The following is a 23,663-nucleotide window of genomic DNA, read 5'->3' as shown; positions in this document are numbered from 1 at the left end:
AATATTTTGGTTTTACAGCTGGAAATCTATAAATGGTTTAAACTTTTTCGGTTTTAACCCTTAAAAAGTAAGGGCAGCTGTTTATCACATGTCACATTAGACCTCACAGGGCCTGGAAGCCAGGAATGTGTTTCCTTTTGTTTTTAAGCATGGTATTGCAGTCTGTCTTTTTAAAAAAATTAAATTGTATCAGGAACTGATGTGCTGTGCTCAGATTGTCTGTGTCTGTACACTTGAATGTCTGTTATTTCTGTATTTGGAGAAATATTTTTAAATTTGTATAGGTTTGGTTTCAGCTAAGCACTAAACCAATACGTTTACTGAATGCCTTCACACAGTCTCAGAGTACATTAAGGCTGAGAAAAAAGGCTTGTGTTTTGAGTACAAGGTATGAAAAGAAGTTGAGACTTAAAGAAAAAAAAAGATGAGAATTTATGAGCTGTAACACTGCAGGTTGCTGTGAACACAGAGATGAACAGTGATCGTCTTCTACACAACAGTTGTGCTCATACTGACATTTTTTGGGTCATTTGTGAAAATTTCTTGAAGACTTGTCTTAAAGATACACGAATTTGCATAAAAGGAAAGAAAATGTCATCTGATCATGATGCCCATGTGTGTTGGTGACCTGTAATGAACCTACCTAATTTTTGTGTATGATTAACTTTTGATTATTTTTTCTTCATTTGTTGTAACTGAAGCTGTCCTAGTATCTTTTGATGGCATAGTTGTGCTGATTATTACTTTGTGACTTCTTGAATGGTATTTATGTTGATCAATTACAAAGTGTAGATGCTGATGATGTTGGGGAAAAAGGTGTGCAGGGTATTATCTCTTCCAGCAGTAGAACACCAGCAGAGTCTTCACTAGCTATATCAATATGTGGTTTCTGGTAACATCTGAGCCTTGTAGCCAGACTACAACAGCTGATAAACATTAAAAAAAAAACCTGAACACAAACTGTTTCATTTAAGTTGCCTGATTTTCTGCTGGTATTACCCTGTGGATGCTTTCACTAATAGACCTTACTTTTAATGAAATAGTAGACTAGACTTCTTTTCCACCTTTATTAGAATAGAGCAATTCTTTTCCACGCTTTGGAGTGGCATTCATGTTCTTAGAGGACCAGAGACTGTTACAGTGAAGAGAGAGGTGAACATATTGCTGTGTTCATAGTAGATAGCTTAAGATAAAACATAAACATCTAGTGAGTTGAAGAATGTAGTTCTGGATGTTTTGGTATAGCCAGTTCTAAAATAATCTGTTAGGCAGAGCATAAGATGATGAGTCCATTACATAATGCTAGAAGTAGTGTTGATGTGCTATTTCTGTCAGAGTTGACTTAGCAAGTTTTTCCTATGAGTAGTATTTTCTAGGAAAAGGTATACTGCACAGATAGATGCTATTAAACAATCTTAGTTTTGGAAAAAGTCTGGTATTTTTGGGATGGTCTCTGTTCTGATTCATATCCAGCTCTCAAGCTTTGCAGTTGTAGGAAGGAAGACACAGAATTCCAGAGGAATCACTCAAGCCATGTTACGTAGCGCACCCATCTGCCTAGCTGGAATCTATTCCGTTGTTTTGACTCGTTTTCCATGAGTAGTGGTGCTTCTGATGCATTTTCTCCAGCTAAGGTTGATCTGACAGTGTTTCAAAGTTACTGAAGCCAAGAAGTACTGAAACATTTTATGCAATAAAACAAACGAAGAAAAACCCCCACCCCAGAACAGAAGACTTTCTTGGATCATTGTTTACTATTTAGTGGGGGGATATTAAGTAGGTTGGTTCTTAGCTGAAGAAAAATCCCTGGTTATTCTATTACTGAGTCTTAACTTCAGTGCTATCATTACAAACATCTGAATAGTCAGTTGAGTTTTGTAACAGGTGGCAGGAACCAGGAGGCAGTGGCATGGTCTGTCTTATGTCTTACAGCCTGCTGGTGGTCTTCTGCCACACGTAGAATAATTGGTCTAGGGTTGGAACTGTGAAGCTCATGTTGTAGGTATTAAGAGGTATTTGGTAGGCCTGTTTAAGCCATTTAATTTAATAAAATACTGTATTTTTGAAGTAATCTTTGGAGGTTAAGTTTAGAGGCAAATTTAAATATGCAAGTTTACTTCACTGATCTATAAAGGAAGACAGGTCCATTGATGGAGGAGGAAAGATACTCTTAAAGTAATTACAGGTTATTTTACTATTTCTGTGGTAGAAGGAGAGAATTCTATATGGTTAAACTATTAGTTTAAGAATCAGGAGGGTTGAAAACAGTTTTAGGGAAGATGGTTTATGGTGGGCGTGTCTCAGGAACTGCAGAATATTTATCTTCTGATGCATCTCATTTAGCACTGAAAGGGAAGATTTAAGGGAGTGATAGTAATAACATCTAAACTTTTTTTTATTCATACCTTAAAGGAGATGGGACTATCTTCTGTTGATAAGTGCCGGAAGAGGATGCTTCAGTAATTCTGCTATTTATGGGGAAACAAATGAGGCAGCAACACGTGTTTTTGTGCCAAAACATTCCTTGGTCTGCTTCTGCTGCCTCATTTCCTTAATTTTTGTATGTCAGGAAGACATACCAAAAAAAAATGTTAAGGTATAGCCAGGCTACCGTAAGAAAATTTCTTACCTGTTTTGATTGATATAATACATGTTTTCTAGAAGAAATGAATCTAGCAGTAGAAAATCTTACAGCTTTCTTGAACCTAGGTGTTGAATCAATGCTTACCTGGCAGTGTTACAGAAGGAATAGCTCTTTTTAATTGTAGGTATGCTTTATAGCATTCTCCTACTGTAATTCTTAAGTTATACTTCCATAGGGTTTTTCAACATTGCTTTGATTATTTCCCTGTTAGTAAAAGAATTCTTTTGCTTTCTTTCTGCACCTCCCCCCGCCTTTTTAATGCCTGCTTTAGCTGAGTTCAGTTAAAATTTTATCCTCTCCTAAAATGCTGTGTGTCTGAAGGGTAGTTGAGCATGAAGTTAAGACTTTGGTTTAGCTATATAAAATGGTGACCCGAAATTGTGTTCATAGGAAAAACTGTTTTGTAATTTGAGATAGTGTGACTTCTTGAAAGCAATTTGCTCTTGATTTCCTCGCCCCTCCTCTTTCCTCCCAAGCCTGTTTTCCTTGCTCTGGGTAGTATCATTTGTGAACTTCTAATTGGGAGAGAAATTGCCCTGCACTGTTGTGTGTTGATTAGCAGCCAATTCATGTAGTGACACATTTCCCTGTTGCCCATGCGTTCCTTCTCCTGGCCTTTGTCTTTCTCTTTTCCTAAGCTCGTTTATTCCTGTGTGTTCCCTACAGAAAGACCACGCAGCAAAAAATGTGTTCCCATGCTTCCAACATGCTAGTTCTTTGCCAGAAGCTTCTGCAGGAATAGGAAAGGGGCTACTGTGTGATGTCCTTGTCACGATCAAACTCCTCTGCTTCTGGAGGAGCACACACTGCAGGGATGGGGGAGTAAAGATTGAAGTGATGGGGAAGGAATGATGAGAAAGAGAGGAGTGAAAAGTGCTGATGCATCAAGGTTATGTGGCTGGACCCTTCTGAACAGGATATTTATTGTGAGAAAATAAATGTCTTGTTTTACTTGTGTGCTCCTGTTAATTACAACTAAAAAAGGAAGAAATTATTTTTTTCTTTCCCAAAGACTGTAAGAGCTTATCTTGCTGTGCTCTTGTGAAGCTGGTAAATATTGTCCTTGTTGTACATGTGAAAAAGGTTGAGGTCATGGCAGGGTAGTAATTTACCCAAGTTACTGTTTAGAATTTAACATTAGTATGTGGTGTCGGAAATGCATAATGCTGGTGAATTATTGGTGTTATGATGCATCCACTAGAAAAAATGTGCTGTACTTGGTGTGTTTGGCTTAAGGTATGTGATGGTGTGCAGTGGCCGAGAACTTGGTCATATAGTGCCGCCTTTTCAATTCTTTGGAGTGTTATGTTGGCACTTCATGTAACTACTTCTACAGATTAGACCTGGAAATAGGGCTTTCACATCCCATAAAAGCTGTCAAGCTTCCTAGATGTCAGTGGCCCAAAGTTATCTTGACATTAGAAGTTTGGGAAAGATCTGCTACAAAAATTGCCTTAATGGGCTGAATGAAGTAGTACAGATTTGGATGAGGACCAACATCTTTTAATCTGGAACAGATAGATCTTTTGGTATATCAGTTAAAGTATTTTGGGAATGTTTTTGCTGCCGTTTCACTGGATCAATGGTCAGAGAGCTTAAAAGACTTGAAATTCACAGTTTCATAGTGATTGAAATACAAGACTAGAAGCAGTATATTCTGCTTGATGTATAAGGTAGCTAGATTATTTTGGTCACCACTTGAAATACTGCTTCCTTACTAATTCTGTGGAAATTTAAACTGTGGTTAAAAACCTGTGGCGTCTTGCGCTAGTCAGGTCTGTTCTAATTTGGATGGCAAAACCCTGTGATGATTTTTTTTAAAGTTTCTGGTGTGTCTAAGAATAAACCCCACATCTTTCAAGTGAAGGAGTGACAGTTCTAAATAGCAACAATTAATCTTGATGTATGTAGCTTTCTAAATGTGTAACTTGAAAATTTTACTTTTGCAACTATAGGCCTCTTTTCATCTACAGGAAGACCATTGAAATGTTGTTTTTAGACGGTACCTAGCACGGCCACAAGCATGTTATTACTCTTAACTGCTTGGGAAAACTATGCAGATAGTAGGAAACAGTCTGGAGAGTCTATCTGACTTGCTTGTAACTTGACAGTGAGTTGGCCCTGGTATTGATACTCTGTTCCGCAAATAAGGAAGAATCACTAGCGATATAAATAATAACCTTTAACTGTGCTAAAGTCTCAGAAACCCTTTAAATGATTTGGACTAAAGGACAGCATTGCTCATGAACTGCCAATAAAAAATCTTGGCTTCCAAGCTGTGAACAGGTTGTGCCAGTTAATATGCTCAAGTGAATACTTGTGAAGTCTGTGCTGCTGGACGTTTTTAAGCAAACTGTTAAGGCAAAGGACCGAAACTCTTCCAGTAAGTTGATACCGTGCCTATTTTAGAAAGCTTATGTGATCAACTTGAAGTCCACAAATACTTTATATTGTCTAAGTTAGGTAAAGTAGGAATTAATAAGTGGTTGTAAGATATTAATGAACTTCAGTCAGAATTTGGGAGGGACAGCTAGGAAGCCCAGGGATGAAGGCCAGTATTAGTGTGTTTCTAGGAAGAAACCCAGCTACTGGTAAAGTGGGTTCAGCTGTGATTCTCACAAGAATATAATCTTAAGATCATATTTAAATGCTGTGGGACTTCTTTTCTTCCTCTGGTATATTTGACAAATATGGAGCCTTTTAACCCTTTATTTTCAGCAACTGGAAACTTTGGGAAGGAATACCTTGGCTACAGTATTCTTTCTAGCCGTTTTTTATTGTTGTCCTGTGAATAGCTTCTCTGTGAACGTTTATCAGATGGTATGGGTTTTGTAATAGGTACTAAAAGATAACTTTTTAACCTCTGACCCTGTAGTTTTTGAGTAACATAGCTAAAGTTGAAATCACTTGAATTCTCTCTGCTCGATGATACTATGGCTAGAAGAGAGGACTTCAAATGGAAATTGAGACAAACTCCACAGGTATGACTTAAGGCCTGAGTTTATGAAGGAGAACTTCTCATGTAAGGCATGATGACTGAACAGCATTTTCAGTGTTGTGTATATTCTCTTGGTGAAGTTCAATTTAATATTGATTGAGTCACAGCTTAACAGGCTCAGAACCTTGCTATCTGCGTGGTCATGGGTCAGTTTTGCTAGGCTTTTATTTCAGGGTGCATTGAAAAATCAGATTAATGACAAATAAAAGTTCTAAGATAGGAAAGGTTATTAAGTTTGAATTTTTGTAATCTGTAATGTTAGCGTGCAGTTTTAGTGTTGGTGCAGTACAGCTTGCTAGAGTTAATTTTGAAAAATTATCTTTTCAGAGGCATTGTAAAAAATGAATACTGAGCTAGAAGGTGGCCAAATTCCCATTCTTGGTGAGAAGTCACCTGAGTAAAAGGGACTAAAATTGAGGGGAAGTAGAAGATGGTGGTTTAAGATTTAGGCATTGTATGTAATAATACAGTAGTGCTGTAATGCTCTGTAGTGAGGGACAGAGCAACTAAAAATTCCAGAAAAAATTGGGAACCATTGGTTTGAGTTGAGGGAAGTGGATGATTTTTAGCAATGGATTTTATCTTGGCTGCCTTCTCAGAGGTATTGTTTAGCATTTGTGTAGTGCAATTAATGTTTTATCAGGTCAGTCTGGTTAGCCAGCATCTCACAAAGAACAGTTGAAACACTTATTTTAAAATTAGACTTGTTCTTTGATTTGCATTTTGTATTACAGACCCATGTACAAATGTATGCATATTAGATGCTGCCTTTAAGGCTTGCATACAGAACATTTTTGAAAGTATGAAGAGATGGGAAGTAGCAGAAAGGTGGTAGCTTGTGGTTCGGTGGGCAAATGGTGTATACATGCACAGTTGGGTCAGTCTTTGGGGGAGGGGGGATGGACACAGTTATTTGTACTGTGCCTTGGCTAGATTCTTGATTGTGAGCCTCTAGAGCAACTGGTAATTATTACTGGAAGTCACTGCGGCTCTGCAGGCGTGCATCTACTTGACTTTGGGGCCGGGGGACGACTTGTGGACCCTATAAATAGTAGTGATTTTTCTAATGCATCTTTGTGTGCAGTTTTATACTTGCTTTTAGATACGCTTGCAACTTAGGAAAATTTACAGCTCTTCAGGACAGCTGTTTTTAATTGTATTGAGTTACAGCAATTAATAAACTTTGATTTCTGACAGGATGAAGGAATCTTTTCTTTGGCAAGTGCTATGAATCTTTACCAAAACTCATAATAACATCTATAAGTAAATGAGATATTTGATAATTTGTCAAAAATTTGTGTGTTTATAAGGGACTGAAACTGGGTTGGAATTCCTATTTAATCTTTTGAGTACCCTTTTATTAGCTTGTAGAAGAAGTCCTAGATATCTCTACTGAATGTTAAATATTTGCATTCCTGTACATAAATACAAGAAACAAGTCAGATCCTGCCCTAAAGAATTTAACCTGAAATATTTTATTTGCATTTGAATATAACTTCATATAACCAGCTCCTGAATGGACATCAGCTCAGCACTGTGATTTTAAAAGTCAATATTTTCTCCATGATACAGATAATCTATGAAAAGTGTTTTAAGACTTTCAAATATCCCATAGCAGTGGAAACCTTAATTGAAAGCAATGTGGTGTTTTTCTGTCTCTTAGTATGTTTCATTTTGCTTTCTTTTGGTCAAGAAGTCTATGATAGTGGTGATTGGAAGACATAAAAAATTTGCAATGTATCCTTTTCAGAAACAAAATTCTGAATTTGCTGGAAATTCTAAGTATTCACTTAGAATGAAAGCTGGTAATGCCCAGAGAAGACCTGTTTAATGCTTTGTAAAATTCTCAGTATTTTAATTACAATGGTTTTGATACATCTGTACTGGATCACAGTGTTGGTAGGGCCTGTTTTCAAACCATATGACTCATCTTTATTCTTTATGGAATGCTTCGTGAGTCCCTGAGTGGCATAAGCTAAACCAGAGCTTGTTAAAATGTCTCAATTTAATAGCTGACAGCTGTAAGATCTGAGGAAGATATTTTCCTTTTGAGGGGAAAAAACCCCAACTAATTGTTAAGATCAGCATTAACTGTTAGACAGTTCAGAATACTGGAATACTGTCTCTTCTTCTGCAGATTCTGTATTTGTGCAAAAATTCCTGTTTAGCAGAGTCTGCTGCTTCCTTTGATGTGCACACCTTGCCCAGTTCTGCATCTCTGTGTCCTTCATTCTTTTTTGTTCTTGTCAGTTTCTGAAATAAAATCTCATTTTTGACCTATCTTTCTGGTTTTGGGTACATGCCCTTCACACAACTCTTTTCGGTGTTTTTCAGCATCTTCTGTGATAAATCATATGACACTATGAATTTTCTGCTTTCCCTTTGTCATATTTCTGATGTTCTGTTTCCATTTTCTCTTACTGGCCCACAGTTAGATACTTACCTCCCTTCAAACTCAGATTTCCCTTTTTCACAGTAAGTGGTAGTAAACTTTCCAAGTTTCTTAAATGGGAAGAAGGGCTGGTAACAGCATCTAGGCTGTTGGATTCAGCTCTACTGCATACACTTTTTTCCTTCAGGCCTTCTTAAATCCATCTTAAAGTATTCGTTCACAAATCTTTAACCTGTGCTTTTCACTCATTAATGAATACCCTGTTAAAAATATAAAACCTTAAGAGAATGAGTTGACAGAGAAAGATGCACTGGTCACATTGTTCTCGAGTATTTAACACCTTTCTGTGAATAGAGATTTATATTCAACTGTAGTGTAGTATTTTACAATATGTAGTATTACAACTATTATATGAAGGAATATAATCTGTAATTTTCGTTTCTAGAAGGTATCTTTGGTATTTTCTTTTCCTTCTAGAAATACCACTTGCAGCAGTAACATCAATCTGCTATGTCTAAACCCCCTGAAAAAAAAAAGCCTTCTAAATTCACTTTCTAACTGGTACTGATCTCCTATTCTTGCATAAGTTGGTCACCAGTTTGTGGTGAGGGAACTCGAACAGATATATTGGGGACATGTTCATTAATCTGTACATTTGTCAGTTGCTGTTGGAGGAGAACATTCTCCATTTTATTTCCAGCTAGTTTCTCATCTTTCCTATTGCCTCAGCCTGATACATATGTGAGATGTATTTGATCAGTCATGGGCAGGCCTGTAGCCATTTCCTGCAGATGTTAGGGAGCAGGAGGTTTGTGACTGCTATAGTTCCTTCTCTGCTTCTGGAAAACCTTCTGCAAAAAGAAGTATTATTACTCCAATGCTTGTAGTGTTGCTGAGGAGTAGCAATGTGAAACTGATCTAATGATAACCAGTTTTATTTCTGCCTGTAGAGTTAAGGCTTTCTATATTATATCTGATCTTGGTACAAGCAAAATCAGGAAGTTCAGAAACTTCAGGCAATGGGGCCACCCTTTATTCACCTCTTGTATTTGGAGTGTCACAAATCATCTTTAAGGTGTAGTGGGTTTGATTCTACAGATTTTGATAACGCTTGCCTTTAGCTTTTTGAAAATTACTCAAAGCTTAAAATTGGAAGTGTGGTAACAAGTACTATACCTTTAAGTGACAGTAATCTCCACAACAGACTAAAGCATGCTTTAAAAAACAGCGAGAATGCCTACCTTTTGCACCCCTCATCAGTCCAGTAGCTGGAGTGCTTGACCAGAAGGATAGAGAATACAACTAATGTTTTCGTGGTTTCTGTGAATTTTGGAGGGAGGTCTTGAACTAGCAATTCTCTTGGCAAAGTTTTTGCTGTAGTTGTTCTAGAGAGCTGCTTGCTGAAGCCTTCCAGGTCTTTTCGGTTTCATAGTACCTGGAGTGCTGAGAATTAAATTGATGTAATTGAAAGCAGTCTCATGAGAGTATATCTATATATGGCAAATTACATTTCAGTATGACTTTTGGTCAAGTTAGTATCTTCTTGTAAAGTTAACTGTTCCTATTTCTATGTAGGTCAGTTAGTGATTAATTCTCAGTTTTGCTGGACCACTGTTTTCTCTTTTTGCTTTGTGTTGGAGAAGTTTTTAACTCTGTTTTCTGGGAATGTATCTTGAACAAAACCCGTTTTATCTAGATTGTTGCAGAAAAAATGGAGAAGCTGAAAGAAATTTGATTGCCTACTGAATATTTTACCAATAAAATAAGTGTTTTGACTCTTCAATAGTTTTCTCTTTCTTTGACAGACTATAAGATGCTAAATAATAGTTTAAGTGTAATCTGTTTTAATTACTAGTGAAAACTGTGTGACTTTGTTCATAGTCCTTCCAGGTTGTCAGTGATGCTTGCATATTTTGGCTTACTGTTTTGAATGAAGTTTTCTTTCCATTGTTCTATATGTTACTTTATTTTTCCAAATATGAAGCTGTTGCTCTTTCACAGAAATGTGCCACAATTTACTGTTTGTAGCTGCTTGGATTTTCTATGTTCATATTCACCATTATAGGGAAAAAGTTCCTCCTTAATGAAGTAATCTAATCAGTATCATAAATGGTCAGTAACCAATTTATACCTGTCACTGTTATGACGAGCAAAACAAACATTTGCTTTCTGTCGTTTCCCTACAGTATGCTATTCAGTTTAAATTCATGTAATTTCTTTGAGATGTGGACCTTTAACTCTGATAAGCCCATGATACTTTAGTCGCTTATAATCCTTGGTCACATTTTGTGCTTTCTCCCATACTGTTTAAGTGCTTGAACTGTGTATGTAAAGCACAGTTGTTGCCTTTGAAGTGCTCTCTAAAACTCTTCAACTCCACTTCTATTTTCTATAACGATTTATGTCCTTTTTTTTTTTAATGGTCATTGCTACATATCTTGCCTTGGAGACCTCTCTATGTTCTACCTTGTTTTCTATTTGGATTGCAGTTTTCTGTTTGGACAGCACAGTCCTGCTGTTGTTTCCCTTAATGTGCTCTTTGTCAGTGTAACAGCACAGTCATGGCATGGGTTGGTGGGGAAGCTATTACAGTTATCCTCAAATTTGGAGAAGGCTGTTGTCATCCCTTAACTAAGGGAATTAAATAAACTTAGTGAAGAAGCTTGTGTAGTGAACCTAGTAAGAGGTTTTGAGGGTGGAAACCAATACATTAACAAGTAAATTTGCCTAGCAAAATTTTTTGTTACTTTTCCAGAAGCAATGGAGGACTAACCTGTCTCACCCCAATGACTTTGAAATGTGAATTCTTAATTGCATTAAACTTTGATTTAGTGGTGACAGAACTTGATTGTTCCCCTGCAGAAGGCTGAGCTGCTTCAGGATCTTTGAGAAACTCCTTTCCTTGGCTTTTGAAGAGTTCATTACTCATTTATACACTGAAAATTACAGGCTTCTGAGAATTTTCGAGAGTGATGCAAGCTTTAGAAATGCCAGCTCTGTAGCGATTGCGTAAGTAGACTGGGTTGTTGCCTCTCAAGAGTTAGTAGCTGGGAACTGCCAAAAGTAAAATTGTCTAGTAGCACAAGGAGTCATACTTAAGCTTAAAGTTAACACTTCAGTTCCTGTGACTTTTTCGGGTATTTTTGCAAATTGCAGTGCTTATGCAAGTTTTTGCAATGAGGGATCTTGTTCGGCGTGAGAGTTTGCAGTTTCTTGTACATACAAGGTTTTGCTTTTCAGATAACAAGATTTATGTCCTAGCTTTCTAAATGTAGTGCAATGTTTTCTCTACCTCACCCTGTTTTAAAAACTGCACTATGTTTCTCTCTGGCACTGTTAATTATCTCTACCTGATGTGAACTCTGTCAGTGAGGCCATTAAATAGAATGGAAGACTTCAATATTCACACATTGCAGATGGAACAGTGGAGTTATGCTAAGTTTAAAGCAATCCAGTTATCCTTTAGGTTTTTATTATGTTTACATAAAACTGGTGTAAGATAACTTTTGGGGACAGACATATATCTAAATGATACTTTAAGTGCTAGCTGTATGGACTGACTTGATGGTTCCTTTTCTCTTCCAAATTCAGAAGGGCTTTGCAGTAAAGCTGTTTTCCATCTATGATCATGGTTGTTTTCTCAAGCAGTTTTATAAACTGCGTTCATTGATGTTTACTGTGTCGTCTTCTCTCATTCTGTCTTAAGTGACTTTTTTGCTTTTTCATAGACAATTGTAATTTATCTGCAGATAAGTAAACGGTGTTGTGTGTATGTGTAGATATGTGATGAAACCAAGTACTTTTATTGTATTTACAGGGTCATGCAAGTTTAGATTTTTGCTGAAAGCTCTGCAGTTGTAATGGAGTTCAGATAGAAAAGGTGAAGGCATTTATGTATATGACTAAATCATGTAATCCCCACTATAACTGGACAGACTTTACAGATTCTTTTTTGGTTCTGAACACTTCAAATTCAAAATACTAAAATTCAAAATTAGTGTTGTTTTTTTTTTACTAGATAGGTTTTATTTGTGGTTTTCCTTTGATATTATAAAGCAAAATGTTCAGCCTTTATCTTTAATATGCCCCTCATTATTCTTGATTCCTTTAGCTTTATTGCCTGATTGAGGCTTTGGCAACTGTATCATTTTGGGTTTGCTTCTTCCTGCATTGGTTTAGGGCTTCCCTATGATATCCTAGAATAGCTACTTGACTGTCATGGCCTTAAGCCATTAATATCTCATTTTGGAGGAGACCCGTGGACAGTGAAGGATTTAAATAAAGCATAGCAGAAGTGACTGGCCAACTGCCAGCCGGAGGACAAGTGGCTTCCCTTAAAATGACTGCAGAGCTTGAGCAGGGCCATGGCTGGATTAGATGGTGACTAAGGAGTAAACTGCAGGCTTTTCTTAAGACTTGTACAGTCTTCCTTGCTTCCTACATCCTGAGGGAGCATGATGTGGAACCTGACAGACATCCAAGAGGGAAGAATCTTTGTCGTGAACAAATCTAATAAAAGTATACAAAAATCTTACTTTTTCTTTTTTTTTTTATGTGGGAATTATAACACTTACTCTACGTACTTGTGAAGAACAACAATGACAGAATGGTGCAACAGCTTTAACCTGACTTGATCTCTACTGTAATCCCAAATCCAGCAATCCCCTTTGCCTTGGTTCATTATCTCTGATGTCTGCAATTTAAATGCCACTTTCAAGAACTAGGTATTAATCTTTTTTTGAATTCTTTTAGTACTGAAGGTCACAGAGTCTTTTCTTTAGTGGCAGGATTAACAAATTTAGGCTACTTCAGGGATAACACGTTTAAACTTGAAATGTTATTTTTCCAAAGGTAAGTTAAAACAAGCTGTGTTTTTTTCCAGCAGTGCCCTTGTTGACTGCAAAATGCTTGTAGCTTTCCTTGGTGTTTGCTGTTGATAAGTATTCAGGTGAGATACTGAGTTAGAATGTTAATGGCAGCTGTAAGACGTAACCCTTGTACCTTTGTAGTTTCACCTTTGAGTTAAGAATATACATAAAAACTGAGCACTGTTACAAGTTCAGTGGTTTATCAGAATTCCAGTAAACTGAAATGTAACTGAAAGTGTTGGGCAAAAGTTACCATAGCTTCAGGAGTCTACGATTACAGTCATCGACATGGGTAGGGCAGAGCACAGTTCATGCTGTACTCCCCGAATGGAGACTGTAGCCAGACATGAAGATGGAATGGGAGAGCAGGTTTGTGTTACTGATCTTACCCAGCTAGGTGGAATTGCAGCAGAGATGCTGAGGAGTTGTGGATGTTACTGTGCTAGGTAGTTGTATCCTCTTGAAAACTGTGGCTGACAGAAAATGGAAAACGCATCTACCTCCTTAGAGAAAAGTGTAAGTTGATTGGACAATTACTTGTTAACTAAATATAACTGTTATGATTTTATATCCCAAATGAAACTTCTGTTTTCTCTAGCTCTCTCACATTTTTAAAAATAAAAGATTTAGATTTTCTAAAGCATTTGACACTTCAGTTATTACATTGTGGGCCATTTAAAACATGCTTCTCAGTTGGGTTTTTTCCAACTCTTGCAGAATCAACATTTGTATAATACTTGTGTATGTGAATAAAAAGTAGAGGAGAACATATTAACAATCCCTTTGAAAATTTTGAGTTGAAAAATGTACATTTTTGCATTAAGGTGTAAGAATTAATTATAGCGATTTTCATTTTTCTGTTTACCTTTCTGGGCCCCTGCTTCAAGTATTGTGTTGTAGGTGAGTCAGACATGCTAAAAACCATTAGAGACATTCTTAAATAAAATAAACCTGTGTACTAGAAGAAATACCCTTCCTGCAACTTCATTTTTCCCATGCTTTATGGATTTCCCTAGTGAACAGCAGTTATAGTTGCAAAAGCGAATCTCTCCCAAAAGCACTTGGAATAACTTAAAAGCAAGTTTAAGTGTGGGATTTTTTGTGTTGTCTCTTTTTAAAAAAATATTTAGGGTGCATCCTAAAACTTTGTATGTTGGATTCGTTTATCTCTGTAGCTTTGGTTACAAAAATGAGCGAAGGTGAAAATTGTGTAATTGTGAAGGTTCAATAACTTGTCATCTTAGTTGGGTTCAGTTTGCTAGTCTTGTCTGTCATGCTTTCTTAGCTTCAGGATTAAAGGGGTGAGGAATTAGGCTGCATCTCAGAACAGTGAATGGATTTGTTGGTGGCCTGGGAAAATAATTTAAGATTGGGAAGTGTAGTGCAGTGTACTGCTAGATGATGGTTAATTTAGGAACTTAATGAAGGGTGGATGTCAGGCATTTTTATGTATTTCTTCAGTTCCTTCTGTGGGTTACAATCGCAGAAACTAGATTGAGATTTTGGGGTCAGTAATGAAGCTGTCACTGTTTAAGTTGCTTGAGCTTGTAGATGTCATATAATTTAATGCCTTCTGGTTGCTTTGCTTCGCTTTGTTCTGCATCACAATGTCTGACTTCAATATTAGTGTTGTTATAAGAACCTCAGAGGCAGATTTATTCTTTTAGTATTTGAGTAGAAGTTTTGTGCTAGAGAGCTCCTAATACTGAAGAGCTAATATCTGGGAGAGTTGCACTCTCTGCCTGGAATACTTTTATGCAAACTAAACACTAAGTATTTATGCTTTACATAAACAATATAAACAATATAAAATTCACCAAGCTGTTTTAAATGTTAATTTCTAAATTTCTAATTCCCTCACTATTAGTCTGTATATCCTTGTTGTGATACTCCAAGTAGTTGTTGAAAAGAAAAGCCTAAAAAATGACTTAATTATTTCTACTTAAATCATAAATGCCAAATTCCCCAGTAATGTTATCCATGGCATCTCCTTGACAAGTTTCCTTTTGCATGTACAAATTAGATATTTTTATTAAGTATACTGGAAGATGATGGGTTACATGTTTTTCTTGACTTGCAGGCTCCCCAAGCTAAGCGACAACTTCTCACTGTTAAGTAGTTTGCTTGATGAGTGTGTTAGATTGGTTTTTGGTTTTATTTCCCCAGTTGTATTGAACCAAAAAAGGCAAAGTATATTCACACTGTTTCTGAACATGGTAGATGAAGGTGGTCTTGATGCTTTAGTTCCCTATCAACTCTTATTCCTGTTAGTCTTGTTTAAGCCCATATTTATTGTAGTGTCCACAGAAACTTTAGGCCTGTCTTTCATCTGTGTTTTGGTAAAGTACTTGTAGACTTTAATTGCTCTAAGTTCTGTATGAAGTGTTCAAATTATGGTAGGTGATATCTTGCATATTTTTCTGACCCATCGGTTAATTCAGACATTCAAATATTAAAATGGTTTAGAGCCTGTAGGCTTTGTCTGAAATGAATTTTAACAAATATTGAAACCACTGTGGATGTGTCTGTTGCATCTTGTGTTCATGCAAAAGTTTTGCAGCCTCGATAAAAAATAAAAACCCTTTTTAGTTTGCCAACCTGACTGGTGGTTGTTGATGAAGAACACAGTGTCAACCTATGACAGCCAAACCTCTAGTAACTTGTTAAACAAGAGGTGTTAACCGAAGAAACAAAAGTCTCCATCAACCAAAAAAACCCCAAATTTCTCTTCATCAAGCTGGCAGTTCTTTGTTGTTAAAGCTTTGTGAGAATGGCTGTGCATGGAAAATGAGCTCCAAGGAGGACAAGGATGATGAACTTTCTACAACAGGTAATTTTGACTAATCTTTTATTTTTGGTGGAATGGAGAAGAATGAGGAAAGATAGAGAAGCATTTTGTGTGTTCATGGAAGAGGAAAGAAGGGACTTTGAGTAGGCTGTTTTTAAATGCTGACTGCTAGCCTCTGCCACCTTTTTTGACACATTCTTTTCTAGTTGTGGTAGTGGCTGATGGAAAACAGCTTCTTGTGTAACTTGAGAATTCAAGTTGATTACCTTGGTAACCCCTAGTTCTGACCCCCCTGCTGATGTGGCTTGGTTAACTGTTCCACTTGTGCACTGTAGTTTCTTGTGATAACAAAGATAATTAGTAATTGTAGAAGGTGAAGGAGCAAATGCAGGAAATACTACATACAACATGTGGACAGCAGTCCGTGGGGTGCCCAAGCCTCAAAACCATATGCGGAAACATGAGTAATGTGCCATTTCTGGGGGAAGTTTTGGTGTGTAGGTGTGATGGCAAACTGCAGCCTCAAGGCAGTTGGCATGTTTAAGGCCATTTACAAGGATGAGCTTATTAAACTTGTATGTCACTGTAGGAAACTTAGTAAATCTTGAGTGACTACCTCTGTGCATGTGTGAAACGGGTCTTAGGAGACCACTCTTGACACTTACTGAATTAATCAGTTGTCTGCCTATGGAAACAAATCCAAAGTTTTGAAGCAGTCTAACTTTAAGCTGTTCTAGGAGATCATTTGTATTTGTAGTCCTCACACACCTACTTTTGAGAACTAAATTTGAGATGAGTCCTGAGCTGACACTGTGGCTTGCTGGTATTTAAACACATTATAAAAGCAGAAGAGTAATTGAAGGCTGACACTTTAAGTCTCAGAACTGTTTACAAAAAGATGTATATTACACAGAGAAGTAACATGCAATTAAACAGATCTAGAAAGTGTATTCTACTAATGCATGCTGAAGGAGAACTGTTTTGTAGTCTGATGTCTGTGTACAAGCTGTTTTGTATAAACAACTTCAGCTAAGAATTCAGCTTCCCTTGCTGGTTTTGCTAATTGCAAATTTCCTTTTATCTATCCACAGCTCTTCATGTAAGAAGAAACTTGTCAAGATAATTGCCTTTAACAATGCTACCTTGAAGGAGCACCTACAAAACTGATCTTAAGAAAAGAGGATGATGAGTATTTGAAGGAACTACCGAGAGAGAGAAATCAAGAGTCTGCTTTTATGGATAATCTACAGAAGAAATAAGACTGAAGTCCATTAATAGGTTAACCTTAATCAGTAAAAAGGCACAGCTGATGAAAGGAGAACTGTCATATGACTTCAAAACATGTCACTACAGTATTTCAGACTTGTCTGTAGTGAACTGATAGTTCTGCAGTGTTCAGAATTTGGTCATTCTTCTCCAGACTCTAGACTGTTCCCTGATCTGTAGTTATTTCTGTCTATAAACCACGATTTTGCTGCTGTTTAACCAGGAACTAACTTGTAGGGATATAACAGCATTCGAATTAATTCCAAGACTATTCTAAGAGAATAAAGCTATTCAGAATATCTGTAGCATTCCAGACGCTTGTTCTCATTGTGTAACTCAAGAGAAGAGGCTTGAACCCAGAAGTATGGTATAATACCCAGATGAGCTGAGGAAAGCATGTTTTATACTAGGCGTAGGTGTCAAGTCAATCTGTTGTGGAGTGTTGATGCTGTACAAGCTGCATTTCTCCCAACAGACCATGTGTCACTCATTTCCAAATGTGCTAATATGGTGTATAGGAGAGGGTACTCTTCACTTCATGTGAGGTATACTAAATATGTATCTGTCAGAAAATTGTGATGTTATCATGAGGTATTTTTGAAGTTGGCAGTCTTAAGAGTTGTATCAGAACCTTGTTACCCTGCACATTTATTTGTTTAAAGGAACTTCTCAGCATCAGAGATGAAATGGCAGGTACTCTTTAGAGAATTTGCAGTGACATTTGTCTCTTTATAAACGAGTATTTTTTTTTTAAACTTCATGAAATAAAAAGATTGTCAATGCAATGTTCTCTTGCTTGATAAAGTTTATAGTTACAATGTAAAATATTCTGTTAGCACATCCAATCACAAAGTTATCTTTCTCCGGCATTCTTTGGTAACTCTTTCCATTAAAACTGTACAGATGACATTGTGTGCCCGACTTTTTTCTCTTCTTTTTTCTTAAAAGGCTCATTTGATATGTTATGTAGTCTCCTAGCTGTGTTTACCTCCCTGCTTTTTTCATAACACATTAACATTTTGCTGACTACCTAGCTATTCTTAAACAGCAAGAAAATATTCCTCGTTTCAGGGATTATATTGTATCTCTTACAGCATGTGCACATCCTGATGGTATTTAAGGACAAATGAGTGACCTTTTTGGTACTGCTGTTCAGATTATGATGTAAAATGTGTACTCCCAAGACCAAGTCATTAATCCTCATTTCTGAAGATCAAGTCTTTGCTGTAGATGAACACCTTTGTGTTTATCCAAGTCACAGCTGTGCAAACAGGAACCTTGGCGTGAGTTGCTTGAAAACTTATTTGTGCAAAATGGAAAAAACCAAACCTGAAGTATTTTTAAAACTGAGTAGACTTGGATTCTTCTGTGAAGATGAACACTCAGCACATCGGTAACAGGTAACTACTTTTTAAATGCCCTATTTAAATACTGTATAGCAAATACTGAATAATCATGAGTTTTTGCATTATCATTTACTAGATTATTATTTTTTTTTTAGATATCCATGTTCCAGTCCTGGATAGGTAAGTATTCTTAACACTTCTTTTTAGCAGTAACTGTTTCAAAGGAAAGTGAGCTGAAGTTTATATGCTTTTTCTCTCTGTTCTCCAAATATTTCTTTGGGCTACTTAATGTAGATAACTTAATTATGGTTTAGGGTGTGCATGTAGATACATAGCAAGACTCCTTATAAACGTAAACTTAGTTCATGATCTAAATAAAGTTATCCCCCTTTTTAAATTTTCTTGCTCAATTTTAAGAAGTATTTTGTGCTTCTTTAGGCAGATTGATTTCAGTAGTCTATACTAGAAATTAACTTCCTCTCAACACCTGAAATAAGATTAAAAGCCCAGAATAGTGTTCTAATGTAATTACGATTGTATATTTGTGCGTGCATGTGCGTAAGTACACTGGTTTTAATTCAACTTTCTCCTTTAATTTGCAGCCTTCCAGTCTGGTGTTTTTCTTGCCTCTTCATGACCTCGTGTCTTGAGCAGCCTAGCTGGATACCCTGGTTCCTGTTTCTTGTTTCAAAATTCCGCTTTCCCCCATTTTAAATTCCCTACCCTTTTATATTCATACGTGTACAGCAGGCTTTTATCACCTATTCTGTTCTTCACTGTCTTTTCTAAGACTTTGGGTTCAGTTCAAGATTTCCCTGTGGCACTGTTCTCCTGGCTTCCCTGCCACAGGTCTTACAGACCTTCTCAGCTGTGCTTTTGAGGTTTTAGGGACCTGGTGGCCCTCCTTTCTGGTCTGCTACTTTGTCTTGCTACAAGTAGACACTGGGAGAGAAGTTTAGGCTGTATCTTTTGCTGCTCTACTTTCAAATCAAGTGTATTAATGTTTTTATGCAAGAGAGCTTGTGGATTGTGGGGAATAAGCAAATTGTATGTGCTCTGGAGGTAAAAAATGCAAACAAATCCCCCCCCCACAACAACACATCTCCTCTCAGACATGTGTAGATTCATGAGATGTTTGTTCTGTCCCTTTCTGTCCATATTAGGAAATGTAGTCGCGTGCTTCCAGGCTAAATGTAGGTCTTCCTTTTTTTGTCTGTCGAGTAATATCTGTATTTCTGTTCAATTTTGTATAACATGAAGTAGTCTTTCTGTGCAAGTACGCAGTTATAGAATCCCTTGTGCTCCGTGCAGTAAGAAAATCATTGCGAAGTAGAATGCGTCTTAGACTCATCTTAACTATGTTATGTTCTCGTCTGTACAACACTCCTGCAAGACAAGCTTTCTGAAAATGTTTGGTCTTGAATCTCTTCAGTTATCTGGTTGCTCCTTTGCTGACTGATTCTGAAACAACATGAAGCACATGTGTGTTTTGATCTTCTCTGGCTCAAAATGAGACATTTGGGAAACAGTACCAGCTTTTAATTTTAGTTGCTTTTCCGTGTTGATGTTGCAGCAGTTGTGAATTTCGGTATGTCCAAGTTCAAAGGGACTATGTACTCAAAGTTTTAAGTTTTCTTGCTGTGACTCTGTTGTAGTGCATGGAGGTGAGGATTTAAAATCTGAGTTTAACTTGCCATTCAGTTACAAAACAGGAATATATTTTAAATATAGAGCTGTTTAAAGTCATGTAAACCAGCTTTTTGCATCATTCTTCCTGTGTGAATCCTTTTTGGGGGCAGTGGGCAGGTGGCTCCAGAGGCAAAAAAATGTTGCAGTTTTCTTAAACTTTACTCAATTAGCATATCATGATAATTCATAAGGACATGTTTGTTTCTGTGTGTAAAATAAAATCGCAAAGCAGATTATGTGAACTCTTGAAATTAAATACTATCTTAACTTGAAAAGTAGCATTTGTACAGTATGTATGCAATGTGTTTGATTTTTGGAGTTTAGAATATGAGATCAAAGTTTTTATTATGTCAGCTACTGATATGTTCATGGGAATTCTCATCAGAAGAGACCTCTTAATGCTTTTCATATATATTTGTATATTTTGGTAATGTAGACTTTTCAAAATAAAACACTGCGTGTGGTTGTTGGGTTTAAAGTGTGTGTGTGTATATATATATATATATATATAAGTAACTGTGCAACTTGTATTGCCCAAGATGTTTACAGTGCTGAAACTTCAAATAGTTCCTTTAAGCTAATTTGGGAATAATTACAACGCTGTTCTTTTTTTGTGTTTCAGGGAAATGAGGCAAGCTACCCTTTGGAAATGTGCTCACACTGTAAGTTTAACTGCTACGTTACATTGTTAGAGAGGTTAAACTTATTTGGGGATCAATGTGTGCAACTTTTATCTATGAAATGACTGCTTGAAAAGTTACACAGTTTATATACTAACCAAGAGAGTAAAGTTAAAGGTGAAAGATTGCCTTTGGAAATAATACTGGTTTTGCTGTTAGATTGTAAAATCAAAAATCAGTCCATCTTAAATCATTTAGAAAGACCGCTTTATTTTGTTCCATTAGAATATAGAACAAGCTTATTAATAGTTTTGATGTACAGTGAAGCATTATAACTTGTAGTTCAACTGAGGGGGCTTTTCCATCAGTCCCAGTGCCTGTTACTCAGAGATAGGGAACAGCTTGTGGTGCAACATGCACTGTGTTAGGGAGTGAAGCATGTTGCCTTAGCTGTCTTTACACCCTCAGAGGAAAGAGAGGTTCAAACTAAAAGAATGTGTTTTTGAGTGACTGCAAGTATACACAGGAATTCAGGTGAGAAGCCACTTGATGTTACTTGCTTTTGGCCACGTGAGTGCAAAATTCTTTGCTGTGTCTCATGGGGTTAGTCTGCCCTGGGAAGTATTTCTTGCCTAAAGCTGACCAAAGTAAGACTTGTCTTGTGAACTGTCCTTTGCTGTTGTGCTCAGTGTTCTTATTTTTAACGTTTTTTTTTCCCCAAATATTTTTCTTCAGTACTAAACCATGCGTAGACCTGTATACGTGTATATGGACTGCCTGATAAAATTCTTCTTTGATTAAGCAGATCTTGTTCTTAAACAGGTTAATAAATTCAAGATAGAGACTGTCTTCTTGGCTGCTTTCACAGTGCTAGTCATAACTGAACTCCAGTTCTCTGAAGTCCCAGTAATACAAAAATAATAAGGGAGGAATCCCTCAAAATAACTTTTCAGAGAAATGAGGCTTTCGCTACTAATTTGCAAATCCCTTATGTTTAATATACATTTCTGCATTATGTCATTGGTTTGTAAACACTTGAGAATCTTAAGGCACTACATGGCTATTTTATGCTCTTGGTGTGTGGTCTGTTAAATATGGGTACCTGTGTGGAAGTTTCATATTTGATGAGGACTTCAGTAGTTCTCTTGATCATGCACGTTGATCTCGGGTTACTGCTGCATAAGTCAGTTTTTCCTGAGGGACAAGCTGATTTAGGAACTTCGGCTTATTCTAACTGTCTGTGTCTCTACCAGAGCTGTAAGCAATGTGTTGCCATCTGTAACTTTTGATTTTAGGGCAAGCTATATTCATTGGTAGCTACTGCCAACCTAGAGGTTTATTATTGATCTTGTTTTCCCCCTTTTACTGCAGACAAAGAAAATTTCTGCATCAGATTCAGTGTTGTGAGGATATCGTTTTGTAAATCTGAGGTTTTGCATGATTAAAGCTTTTTCTGGTTTGATGGAGCATCTGAGTGTGAGTCAGCTGCTTCTCTGGGCAACATATCCATGTACACTTGGAAAGATGTAGTAGTTCTATCACAGACTTCTGCTGCCTGATGGTGCCTCATCACTGAAAGATTCTGTATGCCTGAGTATCATGGAAGATAGGTTTGGGGAGGATTGGTTTGGGACACAGATGTGCACAGCAGTGTGTCTGAATTTTCACCCTGTTCTTCAGATGTTAACTGTTTATGCTGCATCCACGTAGCTGTTACTGACAGGACAAAAGCTTTTCAGGGTCAGATGAGACCGTGTTTCTGAAGATGATTTGATAAGATTTGAATGGTTAGACATTTGGGAGACTGTCACTTAGCAATTAAGTATTTATGCTGTCTGCATGGTGGCATTGGGTCGTAACCTCTGCCTGGCACCGCAGTTGCTATTTTGATGTCTCATTTTAAAAGAATAATGTTGGGTTAGAGTTGATGGTTACAGGAAGCAAATTCAGGATACTGTGCAGAGGGTGCCACCATTAAATAGTCAAGAATATTGTCTTTACCCTTCGTTTTAGAACATTAGTTCTTTTCAGTGGGTGAATTGTATGGTTGGATTCCTTAAAACAGTATGGAATTGTTTCTGAGCTGTGCTGTGCTTGAGAAATTACTGAAAATCTAGTGCTGTTTTACATGGTGATGATTAAGTCAGTCTAGTTAAGTCAGAGAATTTTATCATAGCAAAGTGCCATGAAGAAAACTGTAGTAAAAAAACTAGCTTACAGTATAGTGTTTTATAGTATAAATAGTATTTTATACTATGTTTTGTTTTTAGGATGAGACTAGTATCTCTTTTCTAACTTGGGAAATTGTAATTGACACATCTGAAGTCATGAAAAGGATTAGGCCAGCTGTGTGTAAGCATATACAAGGCAAGTGGTTGAATGTGTTCTCAAGGGCGTCATCTTTTTGAAATCTGATCTCCCAAGACTGAAATGGCTGTCTTGGTTGCTACTCTGAAACATTATATTCCTGAATCAGACAAGACTAGATAGAGGTGAGAGCTTTTGCTGAAGGTCTGTTTTATTTTGAGACCTCTGCAGTCTATTCTAGTGGAGAAATTATTTTTTTTAAACCCGGAAACATTTAATATAAGTTAATATGTATTAACATGCTAGAGAGTCTCCAGCTGAAAGATAAAGCTACATACTAAAATGGGAGTCACACCCAGCATTTGCATGTGGATTATTGGAAGCACAGAGTTCTTGTATTTTAACTGGATTCATCCCATTTTTAGATGTATGCAAATGGATTTAAGATACAAAGAAGGTATTGTTGGCTCTAGAATTTTCATACTTAGATGGAAGAGGAATCTTTTGGAAATACTGCTAGTTCTTTAACAAAACATCCTTAATACTGAAACTGTTTAAAATGTACTTGTCTTGTGTTAGTTACAAGGTGAATGAAATTAAAAAGAAATAACAAAAAAACTGTGCTTGAAGTGTGAATAATTTGATGTTTCTACTGGGCTGATAGCGAAGCCCTTTGAAGAAGACATTTAGCAGGCATTGAGTCTGTAGGCGCAGTCACCAGTGCCAAGCTGATGGGCTGCTTTCA

General features: G+C 36.9%; 1 protein-coding gene across 1 annotated transcript in view; it reads left to right on the top strand.

Annotated features, from left to right (window-relative positions):
* The window catches only part of PPP3R1 (protein phosphatase 3 regulatory subunit B, alpha), a 37,633-nt gene that overhangs the window by 1,255 nt on the left and 12,715 nt on the right, over positions 1–23,663 (top strand). Inside the window, exon 2 of the mRNA XM_084262445.1 lies at positions 20,614–20,653. Coding sequence (XP_084118571.1) covers positions 20,614–20,653 — 40 coding nt within the window. The remainder of the gene's footprint in view (positions 1–20,613; positions 20,654–23,663) is intronic.

This window comes from Gallinula chloropus (assembly GCF_964237585.1).
Source record: "Gallinula chloropus genome assembly, chromosome: 3".
Lineage (NCBI taxonomy): Eukaryota > Metazoa > Chordata > Aves > Gruiformes > Rallidae > Gallinula > Gallinula chloropus.
Note: the sequence above shows the minus strand (reverse complement) of the source record. Positions and strands in the feature narration are given on the sequence as shown.